Genomic DNA, 26084 nt, shown 5'->3' with positions numbered 1-26084 from the left:
CATGAGACCTATATAAAAAATTCACCTGAGGAGTTTCTCCAGCAAAAGGAAAAGGAACAAAAGAAAGAAGGCAATATGGGAACCAAGAAAGTGTGGCTGGTGAGCTAACCCAGAAAAACTGTAGACAGAACAGTTTGTAGGAGAGTCAAAAAGTCTATTTTTAAAATTTTTATTTATTTATCTTTTTGAGACGAAGTCTTATTCTGTCTCCAGGCTGGAGTGCAGTGGCGCGATCTTGGCTCACTGCATCCTCCATCTCTTGGATTCAAGCAATTCTCCTGCTTCAGCCTCCTGAGTAGCTGAAACTACAGGCACGCGCCCCCATGCCTGGCTAATTTTTGTATTTTTAGTAGAGACGGGATTTCACTATATTGGCCAGGCTGGTCTTCAATTTCTGACCTCATGATCCGCCCGCCTTAGTCTCCCAAAGTGCTGGGATAACAGGCATCAGCTACCGAGCCCAGCAAAAAGTTTAACAAGTTTTACAGACATAGGATTATATTTTCTTGTCCATGGATTCAATCATATTATTGGTTTGTTAACATGGAAGTATGAGTCTTGTTTATTGGTTTTTAATTTTCAAAATCAATCTATTGATTTTAATTATAATTAACAAGCCATAATACAAGCATAATAAAGCTTGGCAAAGTAAATAATGTAAATATATTACATTTAATATAATTTATGTATCATATATAGTTTGTTAATTGAGAAAAAAGAGAGGAGAGATGGAAAGAGGAAGTGCAAAAATATGTTAATTTTTCATAATAGTCAATGATACTAAAATTGATCAATCAAGAAGTAGAAGTTTAAATATCCTGAAGTCCTAAATGTTAGAGAAACTAAAAATAATATAACTACCAAAGTGGAGAGGTGAGAATTCCATACATAGGTCAGAAATTGATAAACCAAGAAATGAAAATGTTATTTAAAATTATAATGGAAACAAAGCTGAAGGTAAGTGGGACTAGGGGTGAAGAAAGGCATGGAGATTTTCACTTTTATACCTTTGTATAGTTTGATTTTTTTTTAACCACGTGTATACATTATCTTTATTACAAATTGAATTAAACTTAAAACATCTAAGTGGAACAGAACAATTCTCCTTAAACGTAAGAATTTAAAAGTTGTTTACAAAAGCAAAGTTAGGTTAACTAGTAATTCAAGATCATGGACTTAGGTTTGGTGTGAGATTTCAGGGAATATTTACAAAGATGTTCCAGATTTTTGTTATCTTCTTATTATAGTCAAAGTGCTTGAAGGCTAATAGCAATAACAAGAAAAAGGAGAGAGAGGAAAAAGGAAAGGCCATTATTTCCCTTTCACAAAAATTGTCCCTGATCATTCTTGCATTTAGCCAATAAAAGCCTATGTTCTAAACTCTCAAGCACTTCCAGTTGTACACCTGCACATATATTTATTCTTTCATGTTACATTGATAAGTGGACATGTAATCTCTAGAGCTAGAAGCTGGGGATAGGTAGGAATCATTATCTCTTCCAAAGTGTCTGCCAGTGTATATTTTTTTTAAAAAAGCTTTTTTTTTTTTTTTGAATAAGTAAGTCTTAAATGCCCTGGATTATTTTACTTCCTAACATGTTTGTGCATAAGGTAAACATTATTGGGTTCAAAAAATATGAAATTTGAAAACATTTTCTTACCTATCTATACTCATTTCAGACATGTCTTTCCTAAACGTCTGAAATATTTTAGGGAAACCTGTTGAATGAATGAAACATTTAAAAATCAGCTACTCCCTCTAAATCAAAAGGGCAGTTTTGCCCCCCAGGAACACATGGCAATGTCTGGAGCCATTTTTGATCATAGCAAGGGTGGAGGACAGGGGTGCTGCAACTCACAGAAAGTCCCCAGTCCTTCTCAACGAAGAATTATTCAGACCCAAATGTCAATACTAGAGCTTCTTTTTTCAAGGAAGTGACTAGAGTGGCTTCAGTACAGGATGTTAAATTAAACACAAAAGAGAGTTGTTTTTTTGCAGAACTGTTTTAGGTAGTACAGCACCCTTAAGGCACTTCTCTGGAAATAACACGAGTGTGTGTGGTGGGGGGAGGGGCGAGGGGGCAGGGGAAGGGAGAAGGGGAGATAGAGGTAGGGGAGGGGAGAGAGGGAGAGATGTCCTGGTGTGAACGCACGCAAAAGTGTTAGAAAAATGAGCACTACCAGTAGCCTGGGCAACAAGAGACCCCATCTCAACAACAACAACCACCAACAACAAATTAGCCAGGGGTGATGGTGTATGCCTGTAGTTCCAGCTACTCGGGAGGCTGCGGTGGGAGGCTTGAGCCCAGGAGGTCGAGGCTGCAGCCACTGCACTTCAGCCTGGGCGACAGAGCGAGACTGAGCCTCAAAAAACAAAACAAACAAACAAAAAAACAAATGAGCACTCCATACAGCAATGCCCAAGTTCAACTTTTACAGTGTTTCGTCTATATCCTAAATCTTGCATCATCACAATAGCTCAGCCGAGTTCAGTGCCTCTGACCAGAGCGTGAGAGAGATTGTGTGTGGAGTGGTGCATGCATTTAAAATCAGGCATGAAACGCAGGTCAACGAAGGCACAGGAGTGGGTGGACCAGTTGCCCCTGGGGACTAGAAAGCCCTCGAGGCAGGGGTGGGCCGGGGGCGGTACTTTTATGGGAGGAAGCGCTGGAGGGTAGGCTCGCGCTAGGCGTTTCGGTGCTGGTCGCGCTGTGGCTGGGCTCGGGCGTCGAGCTCAGGCTAGGGCTGACGATGCTGTCCAAGCGGGAACGCTCGTCTGGGAAGTCCTCGTCGTAGTCACCAATGTCCATGACCTTCCAGAGGTACTCATCACTGAACGTCTCTAGGGCCTCCAACTCCTGCTCTTCCCCTACCAACTCCTCCCCTTCTTCCTTCTCCTCCTCCTCTTCCTCCTCCTCTTCCTCCACTTCTTCCACTTCTTCCTTCTCCTCCTCCTCCTCCTCCTCCTCCACTTCTTCTACCTCCTCCTCCGCCTCCTCCTCCTCTAACCCCTCCTCTGATTCCTTCTGGTCATTCTCCTCCCTCGGGTCTCCGTAGCCGCTAGGCGAGCGCAAGTGAGCCATGGCTGGCGGGAGGCTGGAGTACAGCCAGCCGCGTGGCTGCCGCCCCCGTGGGCTCCCGCGGGCGCGCGCAGCTGTTGTGCGTCTGTCTCCCGGGGCAACTGCCTGCCTCGCGCCCCGGAGCCTCCTGGATTTAAAGCGGCCGGACCCGGTTAGCCGTGTGGAATGTGGTGCGGGGGGCAGGCGGGGGCCACCGCAAGCTTCTTTCTGTCCCTACTTTCCAGCGTCTCTGAGGCTCCTGGCAGCCTGCGGAGAAACTGTCTTTTCTTTCTTCGTCTCTCAGACTTTTTTTTTTTTTTTTTTTTTAACTGGGGTGGAGGAATTGGCTTCTAGCGACGGACACCCACATTGCCACTTGGTATGGCGGATGCTGGAGTCTGGTTTTTGAGTGGACAGATGCTTGCTGGAACCTCCAGTGAAACTTTGTTTACAAAATCAGGCGCCAGCGTCGTTTGCGTATTTTTAAAAATTGCCTTAAATATTAATAAGCGTATTAAAAGTTGTGACAGTGTGTAGGGGTGGCCAGTGACTGTATTGGTAGGAAGAAGAGTAGAATAGACCCTGGGGAACACTTAGCAGTCTCCATTATGGATCCTGGTTAAGAGAGGTAAAGAATGACATCTCATTCCCTCAATGGTCTAATGGGACAAGCCCAGCTCAGGAGAGACAGTAATACGGCTTCACACATGAGGAGGGACACCTGATAGTTCTCTGTGTTAAAGGAAGATGAATTCAACTGGTGGTTGTCAAACTAGAGCATACATCAGAATTATGTCGAAGGCTTATTAAAATGTAGATTGCTGAGTGTTACCCAACCCCCCGATTTTTTTTTTTTTTTTTTTAGATAGAGTCTTGCTCTGTTGCCCATGCTGGAGTGCAATGGCAATTTCATAGCTTACTATAACCTTGAACTCCTGGCTCAAGCGATTCTCCTACCTCAGCCTCCTGAGTAGCTAGGACTACAGGGGCATACCACCATGCCTGGGTAATTTTTTATTTTTATTTTTTGAGAGATGGGGGTCTTCTTAAGTTGTTTCCCAGGCTAGTCTCAAACTCTTGGCCTCAAGTGATTCTCCTGCCTTGGCCTCCCAATGTGCTGGATTACAGGTGTGAGCCACCGCACCTGTCCTTCCCTGGATTTTTGACTCAGTATGTCTGGGACAGATCTGAGAATTTTTGTTTCTAACAATTTTCCAAATGATACTGATGTAACTGTTTCAAGGATCATACTTTAAAAACACCGTATCTTGTGCTCAACTAGCTTGTACTGGATTTGCTTTTATGAGTCGATGAAAAGGAATGTGTATAACAATAATATAACTGAACTCTACATTTTCAGCTGCAGGATACTAGAATCCTTCACCATTGTATTATTGAGGGGATCACTGTAGTCTAGGTAAACTCCTTAACATAGATGAATATAATCACTTCACTTTTGATTTAATACCTGCTTTCTTTCTTTCTTGTTAATTCCGATAGAATATCTTGGAAAGCCAGTTAAGTCTCCTCACTTGAAGCATCACTGATTAGCAGATTTCACTGTGTGCTTACATCACAAAGATGTGTGTGCAGTATATTTTTGTAGATTATAATTCATACTTTGTGAGAATTTTATGAATATAGGCAGGTCCTGATTTTTCAGGCAAGATAGAACATGAATTATTTGATTCCTTTTTTTAATTTTAAGAGACTGATCTTTTTACGTAACTGAATTCCCGTATTAGCTATAGAATGGAATTAAAAACAAGGAAAGATCAATTTGAAAATAATTATGTCAGGCCGGTGCAATGGCTTATGCCTGTAATCCCAGCACTTTGGGAGGCAGAGGTGGCAGATCACCTGAGGTCAGGAGTTCACAACCAGCCCGACCAATACGGAGAAATCCTGTCTCTACTGAAAATACAAAATTAGCCGGGCATGGTGGTGCATGCCTGTAATCCCAGTTACTTAGGAGGCTGAGGCAGGAGAATTGCTTGAACCTAGGAAGTGGAGGTTGCAGTGAGCCTGGGCAGTAAGAGCGAAACTCTGTCTCAAAAACAAAACAAAAACAAAAAAGAAAAGAAAAAAATTATGTCTTCTGTGGAAATTGCTAAAAATGGATGGAATCTACAGGTTTTATTTTTGATGATTGGCATCTGCAACTTTGAGTTTGGGCTGTTTCCAATTTCAGTTGCATTTAGCAGGCAAGGGGGAGAGGTGATCCTTAACTTCTTGTTATCAAAATCATTCCCAAATGGGATATTAGGGGACACAACTAGAAAAACAGGAAGGAGCTCAAGTGTGAAGGAAACAAGAAATGTGGCACTAGCAGGGACAGAGGCTTGTCCCATGTGGTTCTTGTTTTCTCAAGCATAGGGAATCCAGTCTAGTGGAAATGAATTGGAGATGCAGTTTCAAGAGAAAACTTGGTAAGGGTCTTGATGTTAGATACTGAGGGTCACTCCAATTACTGTATCAAAAGTTCAGGCAAGGAATCTGAATAGATAGAAAAGCCAAGAGACCTAGGCAGGAGAAGAGAAGGTCAGGTGGGACTGTGGCTGCCGCCCAGTCCTGTCCCTGAAGCATTCAGGGAATTGGATCTCATTGAGGAGAAGTAACTGTTGGTTCAAACTCTACGAGTTTTATGGGCAAGCATGTTCTAGAGAGTGTCAGGGTGGCCTCTGGGCTGTTAGATGCTGTTTCAGATAAGTAGCTGACACTGCCTGGACTGAAAAAGTGACTCTTTCTGCTGCTGAAGTCTTTGGGACACCCAGGCTGAGTCAGAAAGCCCTTCCCTTAAAACTACCCATCCAGAATGCCCTGATGAAATGGAAGACCTTAAATCTGAAGAAGACTTGAGAGGCTTTCCCTCTAAAAAGTGGTGCTTCTATTTATTTATTGAAACAGGGTCTCACTTTGTCACCCAGGCAAGAGTACAGTGGCACAATCATAGTTCATTGCAGCCTCGACCTCCTGGGTTTAAGTGATCTTCCTGCCTCAGCCTCCTGATTAAGTGGGACGACAGGCATGCACCACCATACCTGGCTAATTTTTTTATTTTTAAAAAGCTTTTAATAGAGATGAGGTCTCACTATATTGCCCAGGTTGCTCTTGAACTCTTGAGCTCAAGTGATCCTTCTGCCTCGGTCTCCCAAAGTACTAGGATTACAGGCATGAGCCACTGCACCCCTTCGTTTTGGCCTATTTCTCCCATTTGGAATGGGTGTATTTACCCAATGCCTGTATCTCCGTTGTATTTAGGAAGTAACTAATTTGCATTTGTTTTACAGGCTCATAGGTGAAGGGACTTGCCTTATCTCAGATAAGACTTTGGACTGTGGACTTTTGAGTTAATGCTGAAATGAGTTAAGACTTTGAGGGACTGTTGGGAAGTCATGGTTGGTTTTGAAACATGAGGGCATGAGATTTGTGAGGGGCCAGGAGTAGAATGATATGGTCTGGCTGTATACCCACCCAAATTTTACCTTGAATTGTAATAATTCCCACATGTCAAGGGTGGGGCCAGGTAGAGATAATTGAATCATGGGGGCCGTTTCCCTCATACTGTTCTCACGACAATGAATATGTCTCACAATATCTGATGGTTTTATAAATGAGAGTTCCCCTGCACTTGCTGTCTTGCCTGCTGCCATGTAAGACATGCCTTTGTTCCTCCTTCGCCTTCTGCCATGATTGTGAGGCCTCCCCAGCCATGTGGAGCTGTGAGTCCATTAAGCCTCTTTTTCTTTATAAACTACCCAGTCTTGGGTAGGTGTTTATTAGCAGCATGAGAACAGACTAATACACTGCTGTAACAAACTACCATAGACTGGATGGCTTATAAACAATGGAAGTTTATTTCTTATAATTATGGAGGTGATGGGAAATAAATCAGGGTGCCAGCATGATCAGGTTCTGGTGTGGGTCCTCTTGTAGGTTGCAGGCTGCTTTCTTCTCATTTTATCTCACATGATGCAAAGACAGTGAGAAAGCTCTCTGGGGTTCCTTTTGTAAGGACACTAATCCCATTCATGAGGACTCTACCCTCATGCCTTAATTACCTTCTAAAGATCCTACCTCCTAATACCATCATAGTGGGGGCTAGGATTTCAACATATGAATTTTGGGAGGGCACAGATGTGAGTCAGGAACTGTCCAGTTGTGGTGAGAAATTAAAAGAGAACAATCAGTGTCTCTAAGGGCAAAGCTCAGTTGAGAGGGGAAAATTGGTGTGGCTCTGGAATCCTTCACCAGCAAAGTGGCTCCATCCACACCTCAGCCCTTTCAATACCTTCTCTTGTTTAACTTTATAACAGTAGTTATTTTTTTTTTCATTTTACAGGTGAGGAAACAAAGTCACAGAGAGGCCAAATACTCTGCCCTAAGTCCCACAGGCTGCAGGCGGGGACACCAGAATTGAACCCAAGTGGTCTAGCTCCAGCAGCTGAGCTGTTTGTCACTGAGCTATCCTGTCTCTGTATCTTCATCTTCCTGTTCTTACCAATAGAGTGGATCCTTCTCGTCTACATTCAACACGCCTCATCTTGCCGTCTTAAATGCAGCCCTCCCTTGACCAGACATCTCCTTGCTGCTACTTCCCCTCTCTGTCCTTTACTGACACGTGAGATTTGATGAAGTTGACCGCTTGTATTATCTGTTTTCTCACCTCCCCCACAGTACTGACCTCGCTCCAGGCTGATTTCAGCTCCCACTGTTCAGCCACATCCACTGCTGCTAAGGTCACCATAACATCTCTGGTGCTGAATCTGATGGAGATTTTTTGGTCATCATGTTGTACATCTCCTCTGGCAGCTTCCAGTGTTGTGGATCCCTCTCTCCTTGAAACATATGTCACGTCATGTCTCATCTCTTGGCTTGAGTACTCTCGGTTTTCATCTTACCTCTTTAGTCTCCCTCCTTAGCTCTTCTGCTTGTCCAATCTTCTTCTATGAAACCTTTACATATTGCAGTGACCCATGCCTCATCCCTGAGTTCTCTTCTCTTGTAAATCCACACCTTTTCCCTAAATAAGCTTATCACCACCTATTGTTACCGGGGTTGTACCCAGCTTGTATGTTCTTGGCCCCTCTAACCCTGAAGAATGGGGAAGGGGGCCCTGGAGGCGTGGTGAGTTTACCGTTCAAATAAAATCATGGACCCAAAGAGTTTTGCAGAAGAGCTTTTTATTAGACAGCCAGAGAGATTGAGAGAAAGGAAAAAAAAAGCTCCCACACTGTTGTAGAAGGGGAACCTAGAGTGGGAAATCCGTTCAGATAGGAGCAGCTGAAATTTTAACCCTCGAGTTATTCCCCCCATTCATGTTTTTGTCCAATGAGAGGAATTCTTTCAAACTTCCTCTGGAGTGATTAATCTTTGACTCTGATACCAGATTGGCTACTTGTTCTATATCCCTGAGTTACAGAGCCCCCTCCTCCCAGAGCTTTCAGCAGGAATTTGGGACAAAAGAGCCCTACCTGGCTTTCCCACACTTGGGAAAATCAGACAAAGAATTTTACCTGGCCCATGTGGAGTCAGTGCTCAAAGAGCCCCGAGAGCTGGGAAACTATTTGAAACCCCTCTGGTCTCCAGATGGAGTTGTGGAGGTGTGCTCAAAGAGCACCTGGGAGCTGGGAAATTCCTGCATTTGAAAAGCCTCCCCTAGTGGACCTGGGAAGACAAGTTTCTTTAACACAGTCCCTTTGTTCCCCCTCTGAACAGGAAAAGTCCAACTGTTGTTGGAACACGGGTGTTGATCACTCTCTAACTACTTCCTGCTGAATTGGGGCGTAGAAGGGGCCCTGCAGCTGAGGTTTCCTCCAGAGGGGAGCCTTCTAGGAGTGCAGATTGATTCAGAGGTCCACGATAGAACTCATGAGCCAAGGACATCCGGGGTTCCATTTACCGGACCATTTGTAGCCTCATGGCCTCAATTCTACAATAATTTGACAAGAAGGTTCAAGATGAGAGGCCCAAAAGGCCAGCAGTAATAGACTGGTTATAAATGGGCCTAGAAGAGGGTAGAGCCAGGACAGCCAGTCGGTAAACAAGCTCCACGATCCTGTTTCTTGAAGGTCTTTAGCCCTGCATTTGATTTATCCCTGAGTTCTTTAACTTTGTTTAAGACAATACCTGATTGGTTTACAAAGAAACAGTGTTCTTCTAAAAAGAGACAGGTTCCTCCTCTCTCTGCTGTTAGCAGATCCAGGATCCTTCTATTTTGGAGAGCCACAGCAGCTAAAGAGGTAAGGTGCTTCTGCAGAGTTACCAGAGAATCAGCAACCTTTTCCATGTCATCATTAACTCCTGAGATAGCTCATAGTAAAACTGAGTAGAGGTAGAAATTCCTCCAATGCCAGTACCAAGTGCTCCTATTATTCCGGCCCCGACTATGAGAGGAATAATTGGGGTTTGAGTATGGTGTGGCCTTGGCAAGACAAGACTTTGCCCCTGAGAGTTGGTGCAAATCATTATGGGGGGGGCACTAGGAAGGAGAGGAGGCATATTTCCCCAGAGGTATTGTTCAGGCAGCAGTAAGCTGAGGTGCCACAAAGAATAAGCCTGGTGCTAGGCAGTTGAGGCCTGGGGATAAGGCAGCCCAGTTTTGACATGGGGAAGCACTGGAGTTGTTAGTAGAATTCACACAAGTGAAGTTTGAGGTAGATGGAATTTGTAGATTGGTGACCAAGGGACCTATAAGCCCCGTATGATTTGAGGGGTTGATAATATCAGAGGGAGAAGAGGAGAGCTGTTAAAAGTCTAATTAGCCAGTAAGTCACGGATAAGGAGAGTTGGTGAGATGTAGGCCAATCCATAGGGGTGACAAAGTGGGGATTTTGGTTTGGAATCCTTATATCCACAGGTGGCTAGAAAGTTTAGGAGGTCCTGGGTAGCCTGCTGACACTGGGTTTCTGAGTTAGCAGTTAAAAGTAAGTCATCCGTAATTGAAGAACCAGAGTACCTGGATGTGAAAAATGACTTAAGTCCTGGCCAAACAGGTGGGGCCGCCTCAAAAGCCCTGGAGTAACACTGTCCAGGTGAGCTGAGAATTCTGGTCTAAAGGGTCTTCAAAGGCGAACAGAAACTGGGAGTCAGGATGTAACGGAACACAGAAAAAGGCATCCTTAAGGTCCAGGACTGTAAACCATTGTGTCTCTCCTGATACTTGACAGAGCAAGGTGTATGGGTTGGGTGCAGCTGGCAATAAAGCGATCACAGCTTCATTAATAAGCATGAGATCTTGCACTAGCCTCCATTGTCCATTAGGTTTCTGTACTCCTAAAACTGGAGTATTACAATGGCTGTTACAAAACCTCACTAGACCCTGAGCTTTTAAGTTCTTACAATATCCTGTACCACTGTTTGGCTTCCACTCTTAGTGGGTACTGTCTTAGGTAAGGAAAAGAGGTGGGATCTCTTAGCCTTATTCAAATTGGGCAGGCATTCTTTTCCTGTGCAAATTGTCCCTCCATTGCCCAAACCCTGGAATTAATTCCTTCTTCAAATAATGGGCAGAGAGGGATTTCTTTCCTGACATTCATGTAGATAATGGTTCCCGCTTTGGTTAACAGGTCCTGCCCTAGTAAGGGAATGGGACTTTTTGGCATGATGAGGAAGGCATGAGAGAAGAGCACATCTCCCAAGTTACAGCTTAGGAGCTGGAAGAAATGTTGGGAGACTGCTTGTTTTAGGATTCCTTGGATAGTTACAGACTTGGAGGACAACTCTCCAGGACAGGAGAGCAAAACTGAGAAGGCCGCACCAGTGTCCAGAGAAGATCGACCTCCTGGCCCTCTATGGTTAGCTTTACCCAGAGCTTGGTGAGGGTGATGGCTGGTGCTGGTGCTTGCCCGGGCATCCTCAGTCTTGCTGTTGGGTTATCTGGTTAGCCACCTTAGGCCCTGGGAACCTTCATGCCCTGGGACAGTGTGCCTTCCAGTGATCCCCTTGGCACAGTGGGCAAGAATGAGGAGGTGGTCCTTTCTTCTGGGGACAATCTTTCTTAACGCGTCCCGGTAGGCCGCAGTGGTAGCAAGCTCTGCCAGACTGGAGGCTAACACAAGCCTTTCCCTCTTCTGAGCCCCTTTGGTCTGCTTGCCTGAAGGCCATGACTAGGCCTGCAGCCTTTTTCTTGTCCCTCCTTTCCCTTTCAGCCTGTTCCTCCTGGTCTCTATTATAGATCACCGAGGTTGCTGGATTTAGTAATGATTCTTCTGGAGCTTTCTCCTAATGGCTGCTGCTGACTGCATAATAAATTTGTCTTTTGGTATTAGCTGACCCTCAATGGAGTCTGGTAACAGGGGAGTATACCTTCTTAAGGCCTCCTATAACCGTTCAAGGAAGCCTGTTGGGTTTTCTTCCTTTCCCTGAGTTCTGGTGGATAACATTGCATAGTTCATGGGCTTTTTCCTAGTTCGCCTAATCCCTGAAGTATGCAGGTCAATAGGTTTCTACAACTCCAGTCTCCCTTTTCTGAGTCAGGATCCCAGCCAGGCTCCATGGTAGGGACCGCTTGTATACCTGTAGGGAATCTATCCTTCTCTGGCACCATTTGTTTTTTTTGTTTTTTTTTTTTTTTGCAATTGATTCTTTTATTATTTTCCAAACAGCCAACAGTCCTCACTTAGGGCTTTCTTCCCTTTTTACGCAGCGACTGTCCTTCTCCAGAGAAAGCGATGAATCTGCCTCCAGCTTCATCCTCTTCAACCTTTTTGACAAGGGGACGCGAATTTCTGATGAAAGTGATCTTACCAAGTTTAAACTCATAATTGGGAATTCCTCTTTTAATATCTCCTGGCTTGATTGGGGAGGGGCTGGGCTCCACCCCTTTCTTCTTTCCATCCAGTCTATTGCCAGAGCCGGAGAAGGCGCGGTAGCCCAGCTCTCCAGCATAACCACTGTGGTAAGCTTCACCTTCTGTCGACTCCTCATGCTGGGCTTGTCTTTCAGGTTCTTTGTAGCCCAGGGGAGCATCAAAGTCCACATTCATGTCACATTCAATGATGGACACTGCCTTATCGGGTTTGGTCTCCATCACACGCAGTTCGTAGATCTTTTCATTATAGTTGATAGCAATCACATCCCCGGTGGTCAGACAGGCAAAGTTCCTTAGCGCATTTTCTAATACGGCTTTGGGGTTGGTGATGTCCAGGAAGTCAGGGCTCTGAGGCTGGAATTTGGAATATGTGGCCACTTGTAGGTTGACGCTCTCCACCTGGACCAAGCCCCCTTCTTCCAAGAGCAAGTTCTGCATCATCCAGTGTGGGAGGTAGCAGATGCCCTCGTCAGCCACAAACTCCAGCACACCACAATGTGTCATGCGGTCCGAATTCTTATTGGTAAGTTTGAACAGCATGGGATAGGTAATGTTAAGTCGGCTGAGTTGGTCCAGGGCTGAAGGCGGCATAATTATCTTCCCTCCTTTCTCCACATCTGACCTGTCATTAGGCCCTGCTAGCATGGACACAGAGAAGCAGCGGTACTGTGTGGAGAAGCGGTTTTGGAAAACCCTGGGAATCGGGTGGTCGAACATGTTGAAAGAGAACATGATGGACACCCCCTTGCAGACGCTGCTTCTCTCGGGGAACGTGACGATGGCCCTCTGGCACCATTTGATCATGTACTTGACTAAGGTATCTTGAGCCAAACTCTTGAGCCACTGCTGGAGCAGCCTCTCTCTCATTGCTGGTTAGGGTCTGACTAAGCAATAACATGCTATCTTTCCAATCTAATTCAAAGGACTGACCCAGGCCCTGAAGAACATCTATGTACCTGTCCATGTCATCAGAAAATTTTCCTAAGTCCGCCTTGATTTGCTAAGTCAGGAAGTGAAAAGAGAGTATATACTTTTGTTGGGCCAAATTCTCCTCTTACTGCCTATAGGGGGCAGAATTGGGGCACCCTAGTAGCCTGAGGTGCCTGGGCCGTTTTAGCCTTCCCTGACTCCTCTTGGGTTATAGGAGCTGAGGAGACCTGGTCAGCATCGGTGGAGGGAGGAGCCACAAGGAGTCCTGGATATGGGGGTGGTCCTGAGGAGGGGCCAGTAGGGCATAGGTTACAAATCTTACATAGCTGAGGATTATCTCTTAGGGAAAAGAAAACTTGCATATAGAGGACCTCAATCCATTTACCTTCTCTCTTACAGAGCACGTCTAATTGTAGGGGTTGTTATAATTTATACTTCTCTCAGGGGGTCAGGTTTCTCCACTTGGCAGAGGGTATCACAGCCACGCTGTTTGGCAGAAAAAATCGAGCCACTTCTTTTTCAAAGATTGTGGGTCAAATAGGTCCCAGTTATCCAGGATACACTTTAAGGGTGATTTTGCCGTGGGAAGAGCAGCACCCATCTGAAATTGAACACAGGGATGCCCACATCCCTGGTTATTCCTTGCAACTGCTAGCCCTGGGGCATCCCCCAGTTACAGCACCTTGCAGTTTTCCTCGTGGCCTAGATGCATGATCATTTTCTGCCCCCCCGCCCTGCCATGTTCCAGGTTTAATCATGCTTTCTGGCATCATGGGCACACGCTCACTGTCTAATGTCCTTTTTGGCCACCTTAAGGACATGGGGACTGCTGGGCTTAGTGGCTCTGTACTGGCACGTCCTTGAAGAACTAGGCCAGTGAGGTTTGGGCAATGGGCGCCAATATTCCCCAGCAAGAGGTTAATTAACATAGGCCTGACCATAAAGCTGCCCTAGGAGGATGAACTGCTTGAGAAGGGCCTCTAAGTACAACAGTCTTAAAGAAGGTAACCATGGCTGAGGCGGGAACAATGCCCTTGGGACCCAGGCCTTCTCCCCCACCCCACTTTCCATTCTAGGAACATGCCCTAGGGTTGTGGGGCCTGTAATTAACTAGTTGAGCCTCGGATCAGATCTGACTATGGTGTTCTAGATGGAGAAGTTCTGCTGTACAGAGATCCGATCCCAGGCAAGACGAATTGTGTATCATCGATTCTGACACCACTCAGTTGGATTGGGAAATTGCGGGTGACAAAAAACACAATGTCCTATAGCCTCCAGTACCCAGTGATAGACTCTGGCTCTGTTAGAACATAACCTAGCACAATGGACTAAGGGAACTGGCCCTGTGCATTTATACTGTAGGAGGTCCTCATAGGCATAAGCCTGAGGGCACCACGGGCATGGGTCCCTGAACTGCCACCCCATGTTCCTCAAAGTCCTAGCAAGAAGGGCAGAGGCAGTAGTTTCTGTGAGGCAAACTTCTTCCCGGCTCTCTCCTCGAAGACATTTCCTACACATGAGGCTACGTCCCTGTGTGGCTGTCTGCCCTGCTCCCAGCACCATCTCTTGTCTCTAACAGGGGCTCAAATAAATGAATTAATGACTTGCCATCTTCAAAATTTTCAACTCCATCTCTTTTATTGTTTCTTACACAGTTTTACCTGGGATGTTTAGAATGCTAACAAAAGAAAAAGTAGTTTATAGCAGCGTGGCCTGTGTGACTGCTGTCTCACCAGTATCAAAAAGAAGTGACTTTTTGTTGATACTTTAAAACATTTTTATTTTACTTTAAGTTCTGGGATACATGTGCAGAACGTGCAGGTGTGTTACATAGGTATACATGTGCCAGGGTGGTTTGCTGCACCTATCAACCTGTCATCTAGGTTTTAAGCCCCTTGTGCATTAGGTGTTTGTCCTAATGCTCTCCCTCCCCTTGCCCTCCAACCCCCAATAGGCCCTGATGTGTGATGTTCCCCTCACTGTGTCCAAGTTGTTCAACTCCCACTTATGAGTGAGAACACGTGTGCTTGGTTTTCTGTTCCTGTGTTAGTTTGCTGAGAATGATGGCTTCCAGCTTCATTCATGTCCCTCCTAAGAAGTGATTTTACACAAAAAGATGCTCAACATCGTTAGCCATCAGGGATATGCAAAACAAAACAATGAAGTACTACTTCACACTCACTGAGATGGCTGCAGCCAAAAAGACAATAACAAGTATTGGGAAGAATGCAGAAAAACTGGAACTCTCATACCCTCTTGAGGAAATGGAAAATGGCACAGCTACTTTGGGAAAACAGACCGGAAGTTCCTCAGTATGTTAAACATGGAGTCGCCATATGGCTCAGCAATTCCGCTCCAGTTCCACCAAGGAGAAATGAAGACATATGTCCACACAAAAACTTGTGCATGAATGTTTGTATCAGCATTATTTGTAATAGTTAAAAAGTAGAAACAATTCAAACATTCATCCACTGATAAATGAATAATTAAAATGTGGTACATCCTTGCAATGGAATATTACTTGGTGATAAAAATAAATGAATTACTTCTATATGCTACAACGTGGATGAACCTTGGAAACATTATGTTAAAGGAAAGCAGCCAGTCACAAAGGACCATGTATGTACTGTATGATTCTATTTGTGTGAAATATAGACTAGGCAAAACAGGCAAATCTATAAAGAAAGTAGATTCATGATTTTCCAGAATCAGTGGAGTCTGGGGAAAGGGGGGTAACTGGTAATGGACCTATGATTTCTTTTAGGGGTGATAATCTAAAGTTGATTGTGGCATTCTTGTTTTTAATTATACTTTAAGTTCTGGGATACATGTGCAGAACATTCAGGTTTGTTACATAGGTATACATGTGCCATGGTGGTTTGCTGCATCCATCACCCTGTCATCTACATTAGGTATTTCTCCTAATGCTATCCCTACCCTAATCCCTGACCCTGACGGGCCCCATTGTGTGATGTTCCCCTCCCTGTATCCATGTGTTCTCATTGTTCAACTCCCACCTATGAGTTAAAAGATTCCTTGACTGCCACCCCAAGAGCCTCAAAGTCCTACCAAGAAGGGTAATAGCCTCATGTGTAGGAAATATCTTAGGGGAAAGAGCCAGGAAGAAGTTTGCCTCATGGGTATCTGGACCCAGGAGGTTGGAGTCTGAAAGGCTGTGCTATGAACATGCAAAATGCTCTGGGTTCTCCTCCAACAACAGCGTGGGAGCTGTTTCTCTCTCTCTCTAATAAATCACTCTTCTGCAAATCTCTTTGGATCCATGATTTTATGAGAACATGCAGTGTTTGGTTTTCTGTTCTTGTGTTAGTTTGCTAAGAATAATGGTTTCCAGCTTCATCCATGTCCCTGCAAAGGACCTGAATGCATCCTTTTTTATGGTTGCATAGTATTCCATGTTGTATATGTGCCACATTTTCTTTATCCAGTCTATCATTGATGGGCATTTGGGTTGGTTCCAAGTCTTTGCCATTGTGAAAAGTGCTGCAATAAACATACACGTGCATGTGTCCTTATAATAGAATGATTTATAATCCTTTGGCTATATACCCAGTAATGGGATTGCTGGGTCAAATGGTATTTTTATTTCTAGATCCTTGAGGAATCACCACACTGTCTTCCACAATGGTTGAATTAATTTACACTCCCACCAACAGTGTAAACGCATTCCTATGTCTCGATTGTGGCATTCTTACACATCTCTATGAACGTGCTAACCACTACTGAGTTGTACACTTCAAGTGGGTGAATTGTATGGTATGTGAACTATATATCTCAATATTAAGCTGGTTTTTAAAGAGGGAAGGAAATGGCTTACTTTTGAGGGTAATTTGAAAGCACCCCTCCAGATATTATTAACAACAGTTAATGTAGCAGCAGTACAGAGCACTGACCCTGCCATCTGCGTGTTTCTTCATTCTAGTATTCCTCTCTGTTCATCATGTGCCCTTCATTTTTTTTCCTTTCTAACTAAAAGAGTTGATAACTTTATTTTCACATTTCACAATACAAATGAAAACTGCACTTTTTTGATTCCACTTCTCCCCTCTAATACCATTCTATCTTTGAGAGGAGGGAGGAGCAAGTCTTCTTTGTCATGCTGTTAAGAAAACACCCCAGAGTCACAGTACTATGATCTCCTGGTGAAGCAGAACAAGTAATATAAAACTGATCTAAAGAGGCCTCCCCTCTATTCTCAGCTGTCTGGTCAAGTCATTTGGGCCAAGTAGGCACCAATGTGAGAGGACTTATCACTGGGGCTCAGACATCATTGGCTTGTGGCCTCCGGTGTTAATCTGTTCTCGTGATGCGAATAAAGACATACTTGAGACTGAATAATTTATAAAGGAAACAGGTTTAATGGACTCACAGTTCCACATGACTGAGGAGGCCTCACAATCATGGTGGAAGACAAAGGAAGAGCAAAGTTATGTCTTACATGGCAGCAATCAAGAGAGCTTGTGCAGTGGAACTCCCCTTTATAAGACCATCAGATCTCATGAGACTTACTATCATGAGAACAGCATGGGAAAAACCCATCCCCCTGATTCAGTTATCTCCCACTGGGCCCCTGCTATGGCAAGTGAAGATTATTACAACTCAAGATGAGATCTGGATGGGGACACGGAGCCAAACCATATCCCCTCCCATGGGCAGCCTCATTCCAGGAGTACATACCATTGGCATCATCCCAGGAGGAGGGGGGCCTGTCACTGGCATCATGGGAGGGGCCCCCAGATGGGATGCTGGCATCATACCTGGTGAGGAATAGGAAGAGACTAGGGGGAGGTTGGATCATTGCCCCTGCAGGAGGAGGAGCAGAGAACAGAGTTGGAGGTGTTTTTCCTTTGTTCTGTCAGCCAGGCTCGGAGCCTGCTCTTCCATCCGTTTCTGGTAGTAGTCTTTCACATTCTCTTTGTGTTTCCTACAGAAATTTCTCTTTGTGTTACTACCAGAAACTAGTTGTGATAGTTCTCACAGATGGAGAGTCACGGGTGAGGTGTGTACTGCAGAGCCACACAAAAGTTAGGCGTGTTGCTCTCTAGTGCGTTAGCCACTCTGTTCCCTGATTTTGCTTTGTTGTGACAGTGAAGCGCTGCACATATGCAGAGCAGCTAATAGTTCTCCCCTCTTTGGATTGTTGGATGAAATTTTTTTGAATTTTATTTTTTATTAATACATAATAGATATACATATTTTGGGGGCACATGCGCTAATTGGATATATTCATATAACTCATTAAGAACATATCAGTGTAATTGGGATAGCCACCACCTTAAATACTTGTTCGTTCTTTTTGCTGAAAACATTTGGATTATTCTCTTAGCTGCTTTGAAATATACAATAGGTTATTCTAAACTATAATCACCCTACTGATCTATAAACCACTGTCTTCTTTCCTCTATTGGGCTAAATGATTTTTTCTTTTATGTTTCGAGACAGTCTCATTCTGTCGCCAAAGCTGGAGTGGAATGGCACAATCTCGGCTCACTGCAACTTCTGCCTCTTGGGTTCAAGTGATTCTCCTGCCTCAGCCTCCCAAGCAGCTAGGATTACAGGTACATGCCACCTTGCCAGGCTAATTTTTTTTTTTTTTTTTTTGTATCTTTAGTAGAGACAGGGTTTCACTATGTTGGCCAGGCTGGTCTAGAACTCCTGATCTAGTGATCCTCCCGCCTTGGCCTCCCAAAGTGCTGGGATTACCAAGTATTAAATCATTTAACCCAGCTGGGTGTGGTGTGAGCCACCATGCCTGGCTGGGTTAAATGATTTAATACTTGTGTTACTCTTGGCATTGTGCCTGGTACATAGTAAATAAATATTAGCTGTTGTTATTCCGACCCAAAACAAGAACATTTTTTATCATTACAGAAAAAAATAGTGCTGCTTATTATGTTTCACTAGTTAAGTGTCTATTGTTTGTGTGTTTTTGACAGTTCTATCACCATGCCCAGTATGTTAATTTCCCCCAGACCTCTCTCCTCTCCACCTTCAACCTATTACAACAGGTTGTAATAATATAGATGAACACTAGGGGGCAACATGCAATTGAAATGAAGAAAATCAGCACACTTGAAATTCAGACAAGATAGAAGATGTCTAGTATCAAAATAAGTGAAATGTCTTCCTTTAATATGGTGTCTTGTAGCATTCTTCTACAGGAGGGCAGTATTATTACTCTATCGGATGAGTATTCCTACTGGAAGGATAGCTGCAGCATTTAAAAAATCCTGCCTGTATGTGCCTGCTATAAAGATGTCAAATAACCATTTTCTCACATGCTGTTCACTCCACACTCCGGCTCTCATGAGCGCACTTAGCTTCTCCTGTGAGCCGGGTCCTCCGATGGGAGGCATTTGGAAGCCTCCACTAGTATAGTGCTGCCTTACAAAGCACATTAAGGGAATATCTAGTCTCTGAGAGGCCCAGGACTGCTTCAAATTCTAGGCTTCCCTGAGATGTCCAGTGCGTTTCTGTTGAGGTGTATGGAGGTTCACTCAGCAGGAGTCCCTCAGGGGCAGGGCCCGAACCCCACCTTCACCTTTGTGTCCCCAGCAGTTTGCAGTGCCGTGCATCTGCTGGAGAAGCTGGGTAATGTCTTTTGGTCTAAATTGAAAATTATGCTCACTTTGTGCCTGAGCAGTGGGACTCTAAACTGCACCCCGAGGCAGTGAATTTTCTTTCATTATTTTTCTGTAATATAAAAACAGCACATGCTCATAATGGAAAAATCATGCTAAAAGAACATCTAAAATATTCATAATCCCATCCATCCAATATTAACTTGGGGAATACTACAGATTCTTTAACTTTATATCATAGTAGGATATGTAGGTGTGTGTGCATGTGTGCATATATATAGTGTTTACATTATGGCAGCATGGAACACCTAACGTTTTAAAAATGTTTTTGAGACGGTGTCTCACTTTGTCACCTAGGTTGGAGTGCAATGGCGTGATCTGACTCACTACAACTTTGGCCTCATCCTCCAACCTTGGCCTCCTGAGTAGCTGGGACCACAGGCATGCACCACCATGCCCTGCTAATTTTTTATGTTTTTGGTACAGACCGGGTTTTGCCATGTTGCCTAGGCTGGTCTTGAATACCTGAGCTCAGGTGATCCACCCGCCTCAGCTTCCCAAAGTTCTGGGTTACAGGTGTGAGCCACAGTGCCCAGCTCTACATCAATCTTTTTTTTTTTTAAGTCATCCCTTTCTTTTGGGAATTCCAGCTGTTTCTAAATTTTTGCTGTTTTAAAGAGCAGTCTGGTGAATATTCGTGTAGCTCAGAGTAAGCCCACATTCTTTATTAGTGTCTTAGGATAAATTCCCAGAGGCAGAATTTCTGGGTGATGGGTAATTTACATTGTCACCAACAGTGACAGTGCCCTTGATCAGATGAAGAGTTTTAATTAAACATCACACCAGAACTCCATAATCTTGTCTCAGTCATGTCATCGCTGCTCAAAACATTTGGTGAACTCTGTTTGGTGATCCAGGCTATGACTCACATAAGAAAATAAATCTTAATCTCTCATCTTGCCTTTGATCTTTGACTCTTGAAGAAAATCTAATTTACCACAAAAGGACAAAGGCAGCAACCATGGCAGATTTTCATATAGGTGTGCCACCAGAGTCAGGAGAAGATGGGGAAGGGCTTCCCAGACTGTTGGGAATAGTGACAAATCAGAGGGTAAGTGTTGTTAGGTGTCTCAGAGGCCAGCCACCATGCCCAGCCTTTCCTAAACAAACTCCATCTAAGCTTTGTCTCAGGCTCTGTGTGCTTTGGGGAAACAACGGCCACCACCCTGTTTGCTGCTTTCTGATGATGATTCTTGCTCTTCATCTATCTAGTTGTTTAACTCTTGCTTGGGGAACATCTAGCATGTTCCTGCTCTGGGGAGGGGCCCCCAAACAGAAAAAGGAATCAGTCACAGGCCTTGCTCTTGAGGAGTTCTTGGTTTAAGAGAGAGAGAGAGGATAGACAGCTAAAAAAAAAAAAAAGAAGAAGAAGAAGAAGGAAAGGAAAACAAAGTGCACCACAAGGTGAGTCTGTTCCAGAGAGCCAAGAAGGAAGAATGCAGGAGACAGGGCAGCTGATCTGGCTTGGGCTATCCAGGGGGTTTCCTCAGGAGCGTCTTTTAAAGGGGGACTAGGAAGTAGTTTGCAGGAACAAGGCAGGAAAAGACCTTCTGGGATGAGAGAGGGGTCTGGGCAGAGACGCAGAGTAATGAAAGAACTTGGTATGTTTGTGAACTGTGGGAAGTTCAAGGAGACTGGAGCGGAGGGTGCCTAAGGAATGTGCTGTAGAGGAGTCTGTCAAGACCTGGGTGCCTGCTCCACCCAAGAGGTTAGCGAAGGGGCCCTCAGTGTCTCCTTTTGTGCTGATGGTCTGGTTTGTCCTTCTGCCCTAGATGGCCCTCTCATCCTAGCTGTAGCTGCTGGCCAGTGGACGCCTGTAGGAATGGACTTGGGGTAGGCCAGGGGCCCCAGTCTGCTGGGGTGCTCCTGGGAAACTGAGTCTTGCTTCATCTAGTCTCACGGTAATGTGGAAGGATTGTTTTGCATCAGTTTCTTGCTCCTAGGGAGAGCCAGCATGCAGCCAGAGCTTCCAGAATAGTTTGGAGGGGCTGGGAAGGTATATCCACTCCCCTACCTCCCATGAGAACATGTCTACCTCTGCCTGGGAGCAGGCTGTACAATCTCCTGCTTGTGTGTGTCTGTTTACTTTGCCATGAAACAATCCTGTAGTGGGTCTGCTGGTGTCTTTTACTGACCCCCATTCCCATTGGGTAACCATGCACCTCCTGACTCAGGGACAAGCCAGTGACTTTTTAGATATTAATTAATTTTTTTTTAAATATAGGGATGGGTTTTTGCTCTGTCACCCAGGCTGGAAGTTCAGTGGCATGATCATAGCTCACTGCAGCCTGGGACTCCTGGACACAAGTGATCCTTCCACCTCCTGAGTAGCTAGAAATATAGGCACACACCACTATGCTCAGTTACTTTTGTTTTGTAGAGATAGGGTCTTGCTATGTTGCCCAGGCTGGTCTTGAACTTCTGGCCTCAAGTAATCCCTGCCTCAGCCTCCCAAAATGTTGGGATGACAGGTGGGAGCCACTGCACCCTGCTGAGACCGGTGATTTTAAAGTAGTCTAGTAGCTGGCCGAATCAAGTGGTCCCCTTTTAGGGAGTTCGAGTCAGCAGTAGTTGGTGAGGAGTAGAAATTGAACACAGAGAGAAGATGCTAGGCAGAAGCAGTGAGGATGGGAGGAGAGCAGAGAGAAGCAGGGTGCTGGCAGCAGAAGCAGATGGAATGCGGCTGAGTCACACACAAGCGGCAACACCAGTGGCTGGGAGACATGCTTCAGACCCCAGTGGGGCCTGGGTGAGTTTCCGTGTCTGAACTACACTCCAGAGTGCCAGATACCTGCTGGTGTGGCTGGTCCTGTGCTCCAGGAAGCAAAAATAGACACACCCTTTCCTATTCCCGTACATAACCTAACAGGGAGGAGGGTCAGCAGAGACACTGCTTGACCCCACTACTTCCCACAATGTAAACTTGAGTAAGAAATTGAGCATTTTGGGCTTCAGTTTCCTCACTTGTAAACTGGGCTATTACTGGTGTCTGCTTCATAGGGTTGTTGTGATGCTTGAATGAGTTAATGGACATAAGATGCCCAGGAGGAGCTGGTGCCTGTGAAGCCCTCCGTAAGCAGGCAGCAGGCTGGATCTGGCCAGGACACCCAAACTGGGTAACTGAGGAGGGGGTGGGAGACTGTTTTCAAAGGTATAGGTCAGATGAAGGGACCAGGGATGGTGGAACGCCCCGGGCTATTACTGGCTGAGAAGTCTTTAGCACGCCTAGGCCTGATGAGGTGAAGGGAGGAAGTAGTTATGAGATGCCCAGCAGCCACAAGACAGGGTGACAGGGCAGGAATCGTGGGGGTCTGGACAAGAGTGCAGTTGGGCCAGCCTGGCCCTACAGGGCAAGGGTGGAAAGGATACATACTCTCAAGTCTTCTCCTTGTTCTGATCTCCTATCCATGACCCCCAAAGGCCAGTCCAATTGGAGGCCAAAGGAAGAGGCTGTTAGGTGGTTATAAAACATAGCGGTCAGCCTGCCAGGGCCCAGAGCAGGTGGTGAGGCATGGAGCAGGGATCCAGGAGCCAGCGCAGCCTCTCCAGCACAAATATCACCAATGTTTCGGTACTGTTGTTATTACAATAAAGACCTGTCACTTGAGGCCTTGGCCGAGTCTCCATTCCTTGCAAACAAAAGAGCCTAACAGAGGCTGGGTGTGGTGGCTCACACCTGGAATCCCAGCTCTTTCAGAGCTCAGGTAGATCACCTGAGGTCAGGAGTTTGAGACCAGCCTGGCCAACATGGTGAAACCTTGTCAGTACTAAAAATACAAAAAATTAGCCGGGTGTGGTGGTGGGCACCTGTAATCCCAGCTGCTAGGGAGGCTGAGGCACGAGAATTGCTTGAACCTGGAAGGTGGAGGTTGCAGTCAGTCGAAATCATGCCATTGCACTCCAGCCTTGGCGACAAGAGAGAGACTTCATCTCAAAAAAAAAAAAAAGCCTAAGAGAGAAGAGCAATGGGAGCTCTGCTGGGAGACCTCGGGGACCACGCCAATCCTGTGGTCATCATCAGGTGCTCTGTTTACCAGCTTGTGTCCTGCACTAGCTGGGGAGAGCTCTCTGGGGCAGGAGAGAAGCATTTTCCTCTTTATATCCAGAGTGCCCAGCAGAATCAGGGACTTATCACTGAGGGCTCTGTTGAGGTTTAAGGACCTAAGAACCTGCTACTCCAGCAGATAGGAGAGGGAAGCACTTAGGGTCTCAGGGGAGAACGCTGAGTCAGGGAGCAGTGCCTGCTGCTGTTGGGTGTGTGTGCTTGTGAATATTTACGTTTTATACACATCAGGGAGGAAGCCGAAGGCATTGCCTGTTTGGGCTGAGGAGGCCAGACCCCAGATGAGGCTCCTCCCTGGAGCCCCTCTTTTGTCAGCTCCCATTTGTGCCAGGCCCTGGGCTTCCGTGGATCACATGACTCATTGCAACTCTGTGGAGGTGGCAGCATCCTTGTTTTATGAATAAGGATGCTGAGGCCAATGAATTCACAAAGGTAGCGGTAATTAGGAGTGTCTGAATTTGAGCCCAGATATGGCTTGAAAGCCTGAGAGTTTTTTTTTTGTTTGTTTGTTTTTTTTTGAGGGGAAGTCTTGCTCTGTCGCCCAGGCTGGAGTGCAGTGGCACATTCTTGACTCACTGCAACCTCTGCCTCCTGAGTTCAAGTGATTCTCCTGCCTCAGCATCCTGAGTAGCTGGAATTACAGGTGCCTGCCACCATGCCCAGATCATTTTTGTATTTTTAGTAGAGATGGGTTTTCACCATGTTGGCCAGGGTGGTCTCGAACTCCTGACCTCAGGTGATCCAGCTGTGGGCTCCCAAAGTGCTGGGATTACAGGCATGAGCCAATGTGCCTGGCTAGCCTGAGTTCGTAATCACTGAGCTAGTGTTGCCCAGTGTGGATACTGCAGGTCATCATTTGAAGTTTTGCCATTCTGTGTATTTCCTGTATTATCATTTACTTAACATTTTTCTTGAAATTGTCTTTTTTGGTACTTTAAACAAGTTTACTTGACAAGGAAACTGTATCATGACCATAAATGGAGAGCTAGGATCACCGACTGTAAATAGAAGGTATCATAAATATAAACATACAGGAATTCTTGGTCTCCAGCCTGGCTTACTCCGAATTCTAGAGCAGAATGATTTTGAAGTAACTCCATTCCTTTTAATTGCTTCGTTGCCTTGAGAGGCCTCTCTCTCCTCTGCCTGTCTGGGCCCTATGATCTGTAAGACTGGATTTGATCAGATTGTAGCCAGAGGTGTGTCTGTAAATGTTTAACAATTGGGGCTCCAAAAATTAAATGTTTGTTTTGTTTTAACACACTCAAGTTTCAGATATATCTTACTGATCTAAAGGAATTGTTGCGCACAATGTTCAAATAAGAAATTTTACAGTATTCTAACCTGCAGATTCCATATAGCCTATTGATTCCCTCAGAATGTTTGCATTGCTTTCTGCTTGCGTCTGTAGCCAACCTGTGGTTGATATTGACAAACAAGTATGCTAGTTGATTCTGGTGTGTGCTGCATCCTGAGCTGCACAAGGGTTCAAAGACCTAAGAGGGAATGGCAGGGAATAAAGACAGACATACAGACAGACATATATAAAGCTGGGCCAGGCGGTCCAAAAAGCTGATGGCGTCAGTCTCTTCGGCCCTGACCTGCCTCGGAGTACTTTATTTCACATGTTTGCAAAGCACATAGCAGAGGGAGGGTGGAGTTACTTAGAACAGCCTGTGATATAATTCTCACACTTTGGTTAACATACATCAGCTAACAACTATTTTGCAGCAAGGTCAGTTTTGAGACCAGGCTTGTCTCAAAAAGATAGCAAGGCCTATCTTTTTCTAGGCCTCTCTGCTCTTCTCTAAGACATACACATTCCCCTATTATGGTTTCACTTCTCTGGAGTTGACCCAAAGTTCACAGCAGCCTTGCCGCTGATTCCCCCAGAGTGGGTGGGCTACCCTGGCTCTCTACAGTTGATGCCAGTAAGATTAAAATGAAGGAAGCTTAACTTTCAGATGTTTGTCAAAATGTCACTGGTTCATCAGTGTCATCAATGATGTGAGTGACTTTTTTGTTGATTTGGGCAATAGTTTTTGACTACTAGAAAAATATTTCTTTAACTTTTTTTTCTATGTGCAATGTAAGAGTTCCAAGTATGACACACTTTTAAGTTAAAGCTCTATTAGTAACACTTTCTTCATCATTTTCTTAAGTCTAGACACCAAATAATAAATCAAGCCCCAATGTGTTGCCTCTGCCACTTTCTAAGTATTGCTACCATGGCCTATTTCAAGCTACCAATGTGACATCAGTGAATGAGGAGCTGGGGGTGAATGAACAGTCACACAGTCATATACCTTTCATAATGTTTGCACCATGCCATTACAGCAGACATAAATAACAATAAAGCCCCTAAAATGAAGTAAAATAGTTGGGAAGATGTAAATATTTACTCCCTTTGTTTTTAATATAAATTATTACATTAGAAATCTAGAATTTAATTTTTAATAATAACTGTGTTTATCAACTGGCTCTCAAGATTCCTAAACATTTGACTGTTGCAAGTTGGTATGTGCCAGCTCCTGTGTGCCACTGATTATGGTCCTTATCTT

General features: G+C 44.9%; 1 protein-coding gene, 1 long non-coding RNA gene and 1 pseudogene across 5 annotated transcripts in view; 1 reads left to right on the top strand and 2 right to left on the bottom strand.

Annotated features, from left to right (window-relative positions):
* Nucleotides 1-3167, bottom strand: part of ERICH6 (glutamate rich 6) — a 35574-nt gene extending 32407 nt beyond the window's left edge. For all 3 annotated transcript variants that reach the window (XM_035278283.3, XM_035278282.3, XM_035278284.3), the window contains exons 1-2: nucleotides 2651-3167; nucleotides 1662-1719 (exon numbers count right to left, since the gene is read on the bottom strand). In XM_035278283.3, coding sequence (XP_035134174.3) covers nucleotides 1662-1719; nucleotides 2651-3083 — 491 coding nt within the window. In that variant the 5' untranslated portion in view covers nucleotides 3084-3167. The remainder of the gene's footprint in view (nucleotides 1-1661; nucleotides 1720-2650) is intronic.
* On the top strand, nucleotides 2655-20741 carry LOC144579900 (uncharacterized). Its single transcript, XR_013528540.1, has 2 exons — nucleotides 2655-2822; nucleotides 18262-20741. It is a non-coding gene; the product is annotated as an uncharacterized LOC144579900 (long non-coding RNA).
* Nucleotides 11607-12654, bottom strand: LOC100397716 (ubiquitin recognition factor in ER-associated degradation protein 1 pseudogene; annotated as a pseudogene). The gene has a single exon (XR_013528539.1). The product of XR_013528539.1 is annotated as a ubiquitin recognition factor in ER-associated degradation protein 1 pseudogene (transcript).
* Nucleotides 20742-26084: the final 5343 nt, after the last annotated feature.

Source organism: Callithrix jacchus, chromosome 17 (assembly GCF_049354715.1).
Source record: "Callithrix jacchus isolate 240 chromosome 17, calJac240_pri, whole genome shotgun sequence".
NCBI lineage: Eukaryota > Metazoa > Chordata > Mammalia > Primates > Cebidae > Callithrix > Callithrix jacchus.
This window is presented reverse-complemented; position numbering and strand designations above follow the sequence as displayed.